This window comes from Athalia rosae, chromosome 6 (genome assembly GCF_917208135.1).
Source record: "Athalia rosae chromosome 6, iyAthRosa1.1, whole genome shotgun sequence".
Lineage (NCBI taxonomy): Eukaryota > Metazoa > Arthropoda > Insecta > Hymenoptera > Athaliidae > Athalia > Athalia rosae.
This window is the reverse complement of record NC_064031.1, coordinates 13,106,007-13,119,259: the sequence shown is the minus strand read 5'-3', so window position 1 is coordinate 13,119,259 and position 13,253 is coordinate 13,106,007. Positions and strand designations below refer to the sequence as shown.

At 41.2% G+C, this 13,253-nt stretch overlaps 2 protein-coding genes across 4 annotated transcripts in view; both read left to right on the top strand.

Moving 5' to 3' along the window:
• Positions 1-15: 15 nt before the first annotated feature.
• Positions 16-2,804, top strand: LOC105690845. The gene is made up of 3 exons (XM_012408969.3): positions 16-462; positions 555-766; positions 860-2,804. Exons 1-3 carry the CDS (start codon positions 202-204, stop codon positions 1,998-2,000), a joined length of 1,614 nt encoding a protein of 537 aa, XP_012264392.2. The 5' UTR covers positions 16-201; the 3' UTR covers positions 2,001-2,804.
• Positions 2,805-2,999: 195 nt separating this feature from the next.
• LOC105690854 (disks large 1 tumor suppressor protein) overlaps positions 3,000-13,253 on the top strand; it is a 311,797-nt gene continuing 301,543 nt past the window's right edge. The window contains exon 1 of one of the 3 annotated variants that reach the window (XM_048657365.1): positions 3,000-3,323. In XM_048657365.1, coding sequence (XP_048513322.1) covers positions 3,305-3,323 — 19 coding nt within the window. In that variant the 5' untranslated portion in view covers positions 3,000-3,304. Of the gene's footprint in view, positions 3,327-8,815; positions 9,032-13,253 lie in introns of those variants that run through there. The other 2 variants (XM_048657364.1, XM_048657363.1) reach the window with 2 other exon arrangements.

Below are 13,253 nucleotides of genomic sequence, written 5' to 3'. Positions count from 1 at the left end.
ATCTGGTAACTGTGGTCTCAACCTGATGTCAACTATAGTGGCCACTAATAGTGGCAGTGGAAACGCGAGTTGACCGAGTTAACCAATGGCGGAAAAAATAAAACAATCTTTTAGAATAGGTAGAAAATTATTGTTGAATGGATAAGTTTGTTAGATCGCGATCGTGTTTCGTTGTGCGAATAGCTTCTGAAAAAAGCAGAAATGGAGGCAGAAGTTTGTGTGAGAATGGTCTGCCCCTCACCAGAAGAATTGAGTGTGATTGTGAAGAGTGTGCAGTGCCTGGAATGTGGGCTTGTCTTTCAAAACGAACCTAGACTTCATCTGCACAGTCTCAAGGTCCACAAGCAAGCGAATTTGATGAAAAATGATAAGAAGAATATTCAGTATCATTGTCCAGTTGCATCCTGCATATACGCCCTCCAGTCAAAGCGATATTTTACTACCATGAAGTACCTGAAGCAGGTAAGCAAATTAGACCTCATGAAAATGGTAACACTATTAATCAGAAACCACAAAACTTTGCCCAACATTAATGGTGACATGTATTTTTGCAGCATTACCTTAAAGTACACGCAGCTAAAACCTTTATGTGTACTCAATGTTCAAAATGTTTTTCCACCGAAGCTGCTAAGGATGCACACGTCAGGATATGCGGGGTACAGTTCACCTGTAACTGCTCCAAAGTATTTTCCACATACGAAGCTCTTCTTACCCATGCAAAGCGCTACAAGCATGTCATAGACAACAAATACAAACTTTTTCTAAAGTAAGTTTTGTCAATGAACTTTTGTCATGTAAAATATGTAATTATCAATCAAGGAACCTAACTTTAAGAGAATCCTTTTTTATTTGATTATAGGCGGACAAAGTCAAAGATACCACAATCCGTTCAAGTAACAATTGTTAATGTAGGCAAGCCTGTAACTATATTGCCAAACCATACCAACAGTTCCACGACATATGCTTACGATATGCATGGAAAATTAAAAGTAACTTGTGATGCAGCTATGCAAACTGATGACTTTAAAAGAAGTAAAAAGGTGTCCAGTCCTTCGAAAAGTAGTGCAACAAAGCGTAGGATTTCTCAACAGACCCAAACAGGGGGTCTAAAGACTGAGAAGCAGCAAAAAAAGGCGGCAGAAACCCAGACTAATGAGCGTTGCATTCTGAGCAAATCAATACAAGATTCAACAAGCTTGACACTCCTTAAAGAGTGGCAATGTAGAAAAAATGGATTGTCTAAGGCCCTAAATTCCACAATACTGAAAGAGGATTTGAATTTCGTTGACAACTTTGCTGCTCAAAATCTGTTCTCAAACAGTCCACTGCCACTTAGTCATGATGTCGGGCTTCAAGATCTTTGGGAAGTTAAAAACACATCAGGTACTCAGACGAGTGAGGAAAATCTGCTCGAAGATCTCAATGATAACGTTGCTCAGACCGACCTGAATATATTCTACAATCATGATGAGCCAACTTTGATGCATTGTGGTTCCCAGACGACGAATCTCAACAACATTCAGTATATAGAAGATAATTCTATAGGCAACACGCTCTCCTTTGCGAAAATTGGTGACGTTGGCGCCACAGATTCTTTGTTAATGGAAAAAATGTTTGACAACAAATTTAGCAGTATTGAAACTCAAACAGAACTCGCTTTCACACAGCAGCTTTTTGAACAGGATGCATCATTCACTTACAGTTCAAACACGGAGACTCAAACCACTGAGAGTTACGAAAATATGGATCAACTTTTATACAGCAATATGTGTACCCAAACTTCCGATGAAATACTGTTTTCTGACCTCGGTTTTTCCGATATTCAAACTCAAACTGCTTGGCCGCAGATTGAAGATGCTACAGTCTCAACTGAAACCCAAACTAAAGTATTGAAAAGTAATCCAAATGTGCCTGGGATTGGGAGGTCTTGGTTACACGCGCAAACAAATCACATGGAGACCCAAACAGAGCTTTTAAATTTTTTCGAAAATCTCAATTGAAAATAATCTTCCTTGCAGCATTGAGAACGATATTCGCTTTCAAAGGAGAGTGTAGTTTGCAATCATTTTATATTAAGTGTTTTTTTCACCGAGGTGCTGAGAAAGTACGGGAACTCGAGTCATGATTTAAAAACAGACTGGCATCATGCGAAAATGCAATTAAATCGATTATTGATCTATTGCGCTTATTCCTAGTTCACAGTCTATCATCTAGTTAAGATCATATAGAAAAAGCGTACATGTAATATTTCCTGGGATATTTATGGGAAAATGAAACAGGCGACATTAATGGAAATCGGAGATCACGTCCGTTAAAGATGGTTTACTGCAATTATTAAAACATCAAACTGAAATTAGTATGCATAGTTTTTTTGTTTGAAAAACAGAACTGAGCGCATTATTATGCCATTCGATTTTTCGTACTTACAAATCTTGTTATGTACGTACGATACTTGTTTACCTGTTTACATTATATATTATATGAATTAATTTATTAAATTTTCCTCGTGTAAATATGTTTATTATCGGTGTCTATTGAACTTTATAGCATTATTATATGAAATAAATATTAAAAAAAAAAGGAAAAAAAAAACTTTAAACATATACCTAGCTTCATAGAAAATAATATAAACGTCTCTCTGAAGTAGCTGTATAATCCATCCTCCAAGAACTGGATTCAAAAAATGTTCGTGCTTGTAGAATTTCAAAAGCCATTTAAACATCAAGGGTAAATATTTAAAAGCTCATTATTCAGAAACAACCCCACTCTTTGGACTTGGCGATAGTTCTAAAAGAGGGCAGCATCCGTATTTATCGGGATATAGCGCCCCCCGCGAATAAATCGAAACCCGCGGGTCGGGTCATCTCCAGTCCCCTCTGCTCTGTATAGATATAGCGATTGTAGGAAAGGGTGGTTGGTGGCTGGTGCTTCGCAGTGGAATATTTCGTACCCCACATAGTGTCTGACGTCACGCGGTACGATCGACCAATCAAACATCGCCTGTAGTCAGTTTTCCGGCTGCTAAACTCGTGTGACGCCATATTGGCGAGGGGCACAGTGTGTTTATATTCTATAGTTTGGCGAATTCGGTGCCGTTCTCTGGCACGTTAATAGTGGATGAAAAATCGTGAATGTAACGAGGACTATTACTATCAAGTGTTAATCGGACTCTCGGTGATAGACGTGTGCTTCGGTAATATTTTGCCGGAAGTTTCAACCCCCTGCCGAAAACCTGTGCGGTAAACGCGAGCAGAACTCACCCCTAACGTAAAATCAACCCCTAAGGATTACTGGCACTGAAAGGATGCCCGTCCGTAAGCAAGGTGGTAAGACTACGATATCTAGATTAGCTTAGACCCCCCTGAGACCCCATACAATTTTTTTAAACCATTCAAATATTGGGTATATCAAATTTGTGGGAGGGGCATTCGCGGCAGTCAGCTGTCACTACTTGCTGTCATTAGACCGGTAGAATTTAAATTGACAGCTGTCATCCGATAGACATATTCTGAAATAGAACACATCGGGTGGTATTGTTGATTGGAAAATATCTGGAGTATGTTTCATTGTTTTCGATGTCAATATATCGACGTGATTCGAACGCGTGTACATGCAGCATGCATTTCATTTCACACAAACTAACACTCACCCACTACGAATACATGTTCGGTGTTTCACAGAATACGTCTAAGCGTGTACAGCTAATTCGAAGGTCCATCTAAATTTGATGTAATGAACTTGTTCGATGGCCTTGAAGATGCGGGACCAGACATAATCCGTGAGATGAGTTTGCGGTGTGGTGATGCCGCGTTTCGTAATACGACGGGTGCTTATTGTTAGACAACAAATCGCTCGGAACTATAATTAGTAAATGTGATTTGTATACGAGGATGTAAGTGTCTTTCGTATTACGTGGGACGATATCTGCTCGAGAGATATAGTCTGGTCAGATGTCTGGTTAAAAATAAGGGTTGCACTGCGGCAACGACGAGGAGGATGGAGGATCACCGAAACCGAGTATAACATGCGAACTGTGTTAATCAATGTAGGCCAAAAGACGTGTTGCAATAATCCATAGGCAGCAGCCACGGGATTTTGGATGTTAGCCAGGCAAAACGTAATAATTTCAGTTCTGGCGAGGGCATTTACTCTATAGCTTTATACAAAACGACCATGTCTTAACAAACTCACTAAACGTCCAACGCTAAACACTAAACGAACTTTATCTTCATGATCAGACTGTTTGTACGTTTTACGCACACCGAATCTTATACTAATGCTTATTATTTGATCCACTCGGCGTATATCTTTGCCTTTTAATTTCCCCCCTCTTAATATGTAATTATTGAAATCATCTGCACGTTTTAAAATTTTCTCCTCATCATCGTCACAGTTAAGTAGGAAATTATTGTTACAACTGCAGCGTAACGATTGTATAATAAACGTGTACGTACCGGTGGGCGTCTCTCCACGCCGCCTCAGTTTGGGATACAATTTCAGTCTAACGGAGAGTTTCGTTTTTTATTTCATATTCATAAATTTTACCTTCCGTTGAACAAGAAATTTTTTCAAAGTGTCGATTCATTTCCGAATTGCCTCCCAGCATTCAGGTCTGACACTTGCTTTTGGCTCGTCTTGTGATGTGTCAAAGTCGATACATACGCGACGCGTATACATCCGTATAGCTATATTCTGTTTCTATTCAACATGAATGCCTCACTGGCTAGCTGGCTACTCACACTGTTTCGTACATTTACGTATATATACGCCTTTACCTTCACCAAAGTATTTGCTTACGCCTGCGGGGATTCCCTCTACATCCCTTACAACCGCCTATTCCCCTTAGAGCCGCCTTGTTTAGGGGCAGATCGGGGCGTTCCACTTTTTGAACATCACTTTACTTTGACGAACGTCGCCTCAAAGTCCCCTCAAACCCCTCCATACGTTGCAATTTTTCGTACGTATATAATCGACGTATGGATGCGTGATTTGCTTGAGCCACCAAAAAACCACCCATACGACTTCGGTGAGTCGAATTTTTTTTGCCAATATTTTTTATTTCACCCTGTTTCTGATCCGCACGGGCTATTCCGAATTTTATAGAGACGAAAATAAATCGGAACAGTCAAGTTTCACGTGACCACGGCCAGCCAATATAATTGTAACTCGGCGTATGAGTTATTTTTGAATGTACACAACGCCAAAGTTTAGGCTCTTAAAGCATGGCTATAACTTTTCCAATAAACGTCTCCACCTAATTCCCGTAGCGGAGTCATCTCCACCAAAGGAAATGGAATGATAATCGTGACACTGGGAGAGACTGAGTAAAAAAACAATTTGACATGAAATGTCATTGTATCGCTCTCATTAAAATCGCTGTTACTGTTATTACGGGTAACTTATAGTGTTAAATATATTTTGCATCGCGAGCTATTATACATGCTTTTCAAGAGGACGGATGCGTGTAAGATGAGCCGGAGTTATGGAAAAGAAATCGTGATACCGGAGACTCGGTATAATCCTATAGATCAGGTAGCCGTAGGATGTTGAAGAGAAAGAAGGGAAGGAACGGGACCCGTCGTACTGATAACGAGAACGATGAATAGAACTACGGACGGGACTTTCCGGCTGCAAAGTAAAGTTCCGCTATGTCAGCGGACGCCGAACACCCAGTTACATCGTTGCTACGGCTGACCTCGGCAGATTTAAAAGAAGAAAAAGTAATTTTTTTTTTTTTTTGCAAAGAACCCCGATACCCTAGTTATAATTGTTTCAAAGGTGGTGAACGCGAACGGGAAAAGGTGAAATTTAATTGCCCTAGTAGGTACACACGGTACATGCGACATCGAGCTTGCACGGATAGCTTATCGCTCAGATGATGAATATTAATCGAACTTGGTTGTTTCGGAGGTAAATTTCACCTTTTTCTTTTTCTTAATTTTGTTATGTGCGGCATGCGAATTCGTGTTGTGTGGTTTTTGAAGCGCGATGGTTGTTAATTGGTTGGCGTGACGGCGGACAGTTTGGTCAGTTGTTAGATTATCGTTAAATTTCAGTTCCCCCGGTCGATCAGGTGCAACGGGCTGCGGTCGTAGATATAATAATGTGACTTCCCCACATCACGCACTAGAAAACTTGGCACAACAAAATGCGCACTTCTAGAATTTCCGAGCGGCTTCCACTCGATTCCCGCTGTTGCGCTTTTGTCCAATGGGAATGGGGTGAGTGCACACTCGAAACTCTTTGAATGAATGAATCCGGGAAACGGGGGGAGGAGAAAAAGTAGAAATCAATTCCTGAACAATACCCTGCACCGGATTGATTTCTGCTATCAGCCATTCGCCAATACGTTAAATACCAACGATTTATAACTTCTATTCGATCTCTTGCGAAAGGCTCCTTGAGATGATCGCGAAACAATCGGAGTTATACATCGAAACAGCGAACTCGAAGATTCTCCCCATAAATGCTTCGTACAAGCCATTCCCACTTTTTCAAATCGGCTGTCTCGTTCTTCTTCGTGAATAAAACACAGCATTGTTTTTATCATTTTATTCCGCGTCCTTAATTGATCGTCGATCACTTTCATTCAGTTTTTCAAGTTCCTGCCGTACGACGTGCAGAATAATTTCCCAAATCCTTCGTACGTGAATTCCATTATTATTCGCTGCATAGTTTTGAATTGGTGCTGATTCTCGATCCGCGTTTCGCAGGCGGTTCCGTTGCTGCCTCAGTTGTTGATCTTGGGTACAAGAACATATGGGATCTAGGATCTATACTGAATTCGTAAACTAATATTAGTTATTCAGCGTAATTATCGCGGGGAAATTTGCAGAGAGTAACTTGCTCGAGGTCGATATAATGTACCTATGATCCTTTAGGTACAGATGTAAGTAGCGATGCCCACATATAATTTCGACGGGTCCTACCGCCGGATTACGTAGGTATGTACGTTAATTATTCCAGTTCTCCACAAACTGACTACATAGTCGTACCGCAAGTCCTCTTTCGCACCCTACCGGAAATATACCCACGATTTATCGAACTCATTTGCTATTCCGATTGATTTCGATGTTGGTATATGGCCACATAATACTCTAATTCAGCTGATGATTAATTTGCAAAACTGTACGTGGGGGGGCCAGTTTTATTCTATACCATTGTACGGAAGCTTTGTCAGATGTTGGGTGTTTAAGATTCAATTTTAACGTTCCCAGGGAATATCGATGGGTATAAGCATGGACATATTGAACATATAGGTACGTAAGTACATAACCCGCCACTATCGCGGTTATACTTCAAAGGGACCGCATCAAAGATCTTTCGCCCGTAGGGGTGGGGACTACGGAGGTGTGTGGAATATGCTGAAAAATAAAACAAGATAATAAAAAAAACTTGAAGAAAAAAAAAAAAAAAAAAAAAACTAAAAAAGTAAGAAATTGGGTCGTAGCACTTGAGCATAGGAGGGTATGGAAAAAGGAGTCTGTGCCGCTGTGGATGACGAAAGCGGGGTAGTTTGAGGAGTGTAGGTTGAAGAGGTGGGAAAGTAGAGAGCATAATGCCCGGGTGCAGAGATAAAAAACATACGCTACAAGAATATTTCATAAAGTGAATAAACCACCTGCATGGCATTGCGACGATGCGATGCTCCGAAGCATAACGAACTCGTTGATGCAAATCTTTTTTTTTTTTATTTGTTTTTCGTTTTTTTTTCTTCTGCGATGTACGTGATAATTATTCTTTACTTCAATCCCAAGGAAAGTCAGCTGTGCGGAATAAATTTTTTTTTCAATAACATTCGCAGATGCGGTAGCCCCAGTTGCGCAGATATTATTATTTGTATAATAATTATTCTTCCGATTCATCAGGTAGCTACGGGTAACGTAATTTTAAACGTATTACGCATATTCGTGATGTGGAATTGTAATTAATAATTTCCTGGCCCAATGAGCCCTGGGCAAACAAAGAGCGACCTTAATTAATCGAATAACATCGCGTATATCAGGTACATGCTGGATGATTCGCACGATAACGAAAGAAATCCTTCTTTTTATCAATGGTATTTTTATCATTTCCATCGTTCTCTCCATTCGCGAATAAAAAATGGACCTGATCACCGGTAAACCTATGTGACTCAAGAATATGAAATCTCTATGTAATGGAGTACGAGTTGAATAAATAATCTTATAATGCGCAGCCTCTGACTGATACAATTAGCGTTAGAAAGGCGTTCAGCTGCCAATTAGTAGCGATGCATCAACTTCTGGACGTGCAGCTATAAGGCGATGCGCTTAAACGAGGTAGAGGGAAGCCGATGAGGCCATTCGTAGCGGCGGTATTATCTATAGGCACACGTTGTATGTAGGGCGTCTTGACGGACTAAACTTTGTCCCAGAAGTAACAGCAGCAGTCTGATCGTGAATTCCGCACCACCCTGAAGTCGAAGATAGTCGACGTAGTCGATGCGTAATTTTAATCTATCCTTCGATCATTAACCGACAGATATAAGCTAGAAAGCGAAAGAAAAAAAAAGTTAATGCGTCTGCTCTCTCGGGCTCGAAAGTTGCGACCACGTGGTGTGTTTAATATTTAACCTGACGTAATATTTTTCGGCTAGCCGCACACGTGACGTGTGAACAGGTATATAAGGTACACTCGCGTTGGTGTACGTGATAAATATTTGCACGTGGTCATTTTTGGACGATCGCCAGTTTGGAAAAAAGTATATTTTCACAAGTGTGAGATGGCCACTAGTCGACTTCACGTATTTGTAAAATAAAAAATGAAGTCCGGTAATTTATAGTGCCGCGGTTCATCGTGGAGTGAATGATAAATCGCAATCTTTCGATGATTTTATAATTATTCTCTAATCAATATCCGTTGTACGACACAACCGCAGACTTTATCATGTGGATGCCAGTTATCACGATAATTTGGAGCATGGTGTACTTTATAAAGTACAGGAACAACCGGAAACTGGTTAGCACGGATCTTGGGATTAGCACGGATCTTGGGAGGCGAAATTCTAAAGGTGATCTTTCAGAATCCTTTACAGACCATGAATTAAAAAATATCGCAACGGCGATTCCCTAAAATAGATCCGACCGCTTCAGGTAACATAGAATCACATTGTACTGGGTCGATCAATTATTATTCTGCGCCAATTGGAACTGCAATTTTACCATCGATGATACAATAGTTTTTTCATTGCCACGAAACGGCATGAAACCAGCACAGTTATATAAATGTACCTATACGTTAGGTACGTTGTAAATTCTATGATTTACTTCCCGTCCATTCGCGGGTTTCGACTTACAACACAGAGCCGGTTGGTTACACAAGTTTTCGCGTCGGTATAAATATATTATTGCAAGAATTTCCCAGTTCCGTGGGTTACCCACGAACCGCTACCTCGTTTTTGTTAATTATCGTCCGCGTGTTGCTTCCGTAGCTTTCCATCCGGCTCTTGCCACTTCTGTTTGCTACCCTTCTTCACTGCTCTCTCTTTCCCTCTCCCCGTACCCCATCAATTACACCGGAAAGGGCGATCGCTGCCTATTCCCCGGAAATAACCTAGAGGCGATTCTCTTGCGTGTATAGCTTAACGCGTCGCCTAAATTATACACCTTGCTGACAATGATTTCGACGATAAGTCATTTCGGTTGTGGTCATCGAATTACAATTAGACGGGAGATGTTCTATATCGACGCAATTAACTATACGAAGAGCCTTGCAGCCAAGACTTTTTCCCGTTGCATCGAATGCCCCTGCATTTTCATCGATAGTCGTTTTTCGCTGGTTAGTTTATTTCACTCTCCGTGCAGCTGCAGGTGTTGCTGCTGTTAGTGCAGCTTGGAAAAGTCGATAATTGAATAATTTTATGAACTGGAAGTTGCCCGCTCTTCTTTTACCCTCTATAGCAGGTACACCTTATGCACGTATACATACGTATATATATATACACAGCCCATTATACTCCGGTATGCGCGACGCTGCATCTCACTGTATACGCTATACATGTACGGGTTATTTAGCTTTTGCTGCAGCACTAATAGCGTCGTTGCAAAAAAAAAACAAAGGGGTGCTCTTTCCGACCAGGCTGTTTTAATTATTCAAAATAAGAGGTAAATGGGAAAGAAAATTTAACCTTTTCAACGGCAAATGGCAAAAAAGATAAACGATTCCACGCACTCGTAGGTCCAACCTACTGATTCTGGAGTCTGCCGTCCAACCTTCCATTCATTCGTTACTATCTCCGATCGAGACTTTCCGCATTTACATAAACTGACTAATTTCTCATTACATTCCATTAGCGAATCGAAGTTGTGATTCGTTCGATAATTCGGGTAAAGTATAACGCGGCCATTCGTATTCCTAGCGTATAGAATTTTATGAAGAATACTGCTGCAGTATGAACCGCAGTAGGAAACGTGTTCACGTTACAAATTTTGTTACCAGCCTCCGTTCGATTGAAACATTTGCCGAGTTTGAATCGGCGATAAATTGCCGGCCGACAAGATGTTACCAGCCGCACTTGAGTTATTTTATTTCACTTTATTTCAGTTTTTTTTTCTTTCTCTTTTTTCTTTCATTTGTCGGGAGTTGTAAACTGTGTAAGCTGCGAAGCAAAAGAGTTGGAAGTACGGCTCCGCACCCTTGAACGTATAAATGTCCCCCTTTTGTCTGCACTTGCGAAGCTGCAAAAAAGCGAACGGACGAACGTAACTGTATTTAAGTATCTCCGCAACGAAAGTTCACGATAATCAATATGCTCCACATTGTTCAGGGGCACTCGGTTTGATGAAGCGTAAACAACTAGGAATTTCATTGCGTTTGTAGAAAATGAATAATATATTCAACGGTTCATGTCGAATTGTACTTGGAGTTGTTTTTTTTTTCTTCTCTTTTCATTTCATCTTTGGGGAACACGAGCGAAGCGCTTTTTAAACAATAAGTAAATTCGGAAGCCGTACAAGCTAGGTTCCCCGAAGAACGACGTTGTGTTCCGTAGAGTGTACAGGGTAGTATTCCTCAAGTAGTTATTGGCAAGAGAATTAAGAATCGGGTCAAGGCGGCGAAGATCGAGCGCCGTAAAAAATGTTGCCTCGCGGTGTCCGTGGCTTGGTATTTTTTTCGCAAATTTGGATCGAAAAACGACAACCGTAATTTCGAAGTTACATTCACCGAACACATTCGTCGTAATAAATCGTTTTTTTCAAAGAGTTTCCACTTGTACGTATATATATACGTACACCTGCACTCCGCTTGTGGCACGCAAATTACGGCGTATTTTATATTCGCAACCGGGTACGCATATTTCCCTGTCAATAAAACTGGCGTGGTGCGATTTCCAGTATTCGAATCGCATGTAAATCAACTTCACCGAAAGGGTAGGGAAAAACGTGACCTATTTTAAAGCCGGACAAAGCTCACGGCTCATCTCCTCTTCAATCGTCCCTGTAACCGACCCTTGGCGGTGTGTCGTCCTTGTTTCGTGAAATTTTTCATTCAATTAAAACACATCGAAGCGTGTAAGTGGCAGATTTTCGCGTACTCCGATACACGTATGCATGTATCACGGAATTGGGAGTGCAGCCTATTAAAAATCTGACCCCGGAAGAAAGCGTTGCAGGGAGCGATGGGGTTGCTGCAAACCGCGCCTTGCGAAATCGATGGGCCAATCGAGCCTACAGCTTTTTTTTTCCTTTTTCATTACCCTCCCTTTCCGCGGTTGCCTTCCTTCGCCCTCCTCGTAATCGTACCTTCAACTTCCAATACCGATCTCCATGGCTACACACCTTTCGCGAGACCTCGATTCCCACAAACCTCTGATGTAAGTGATTTTCCGAATCCGTACCACAGGCTAATTGTCACGCCACGTTTGCCGCTTTTATGGGATAACTCTGCGGCGTTCCATACGTATACGTGCCCACCCCGTTACGTTTATACGCTCCCGTTCGATGTGGTATGCGATATAGAAATGTCCCGGGTATTGATATTTGCTCTGCGAAACAATCAGATCCCGGAGTGGCAACGTGAGAATATACAAATATTTACGAACGTCTTTATATCCGATCAATTATCGATTTTCTCACACAATTTTTTCTCTTCACTGCGCAGGTTTTAAATCGATTGGCTATATGTATTTTTTTTTTTTTTTCGTTGAGAATTCGAAGATGAAAATCAGTCACATTTTTACCCTTAATGTCCAAAATTCTGTACGAGGGATATTTTAGTCGTGACGAAAGCACCCCGATGGCGCTGAGGGTTCGTTTCTACCACCTTACCACTCAAGGGTAGATTCCTCCACTTCACCTTCGTTCCCACCTTCGATGATTCTCAATGAAAATTTCAGCCATGAATTATTCTTTCCTTCCGTATATTTGTTTTTCTGATTAGTTTTTTCTCTCAGATCCTTCCATCGCATGCTGCGCTTTTGCATGCTTTCTCATTTCATCTCCGATGTCGTTTTAACTGGGGCATAAAGTATTTCTCATCCCCTAAGTCCGACGACGTCACCTCGTCACAGTGGCAGCTGTGGTGGATCGCACTACTGAAATCCCCCGACACCCGAGTCATCTCGTCCACGAACCTTTCTCAAGTTTTGAATCGATTGAAAGTAACGACCGTCCTGTAGATTGACGTTCGTATGTTTTTCAATTCGCTAGCTAGTATCCCTTTTATTTTTCGCCATCTTCATTTTCTTTCGCTCTAATTTTTCAATCTTTTTAACGATCGGAAATCGAATCCGTTCAAGATTTTTGCACGTGCAACAAACCACGTGAAATTCTTAGGGAAAAAAGGGGCCGATTCAACGCCAAAGCTTTTTAGATCGCGCTCTGCACGAGGTTCTCTGTAGTTTTAATCGACGTTGTAATTGGGCTTGAACTCGAATTACCTTCAGCTAACGGGATATCGAAGTGTGCTGGCCGGGCAACGAGCGATTTAAACTTACGTGGTAACTTTTCAGTTTATAGCAGCCCCCCCGTCGAGTAGCGCCAACATCAAATTTAATTCCGTCTATTCAAGTTTATAAAAAGTTTTTAACCGGTCAGAAAACTCGAAGCACTCCTCGCCCACCGCCTGCACTCCTTCCACCTTTTATGTACCAAGTGTACAAAACGAGAAAAATTTTCACCGTTGTCGGCCAGGGGATCTATCATGCTTTTTTTCCTCTTTCGCGTCCGCGATACGTTCGTCAAGTATTGAGAAATTTTCACCTACGTGTTCAGAGTTTGTTGGATAATCGAAAA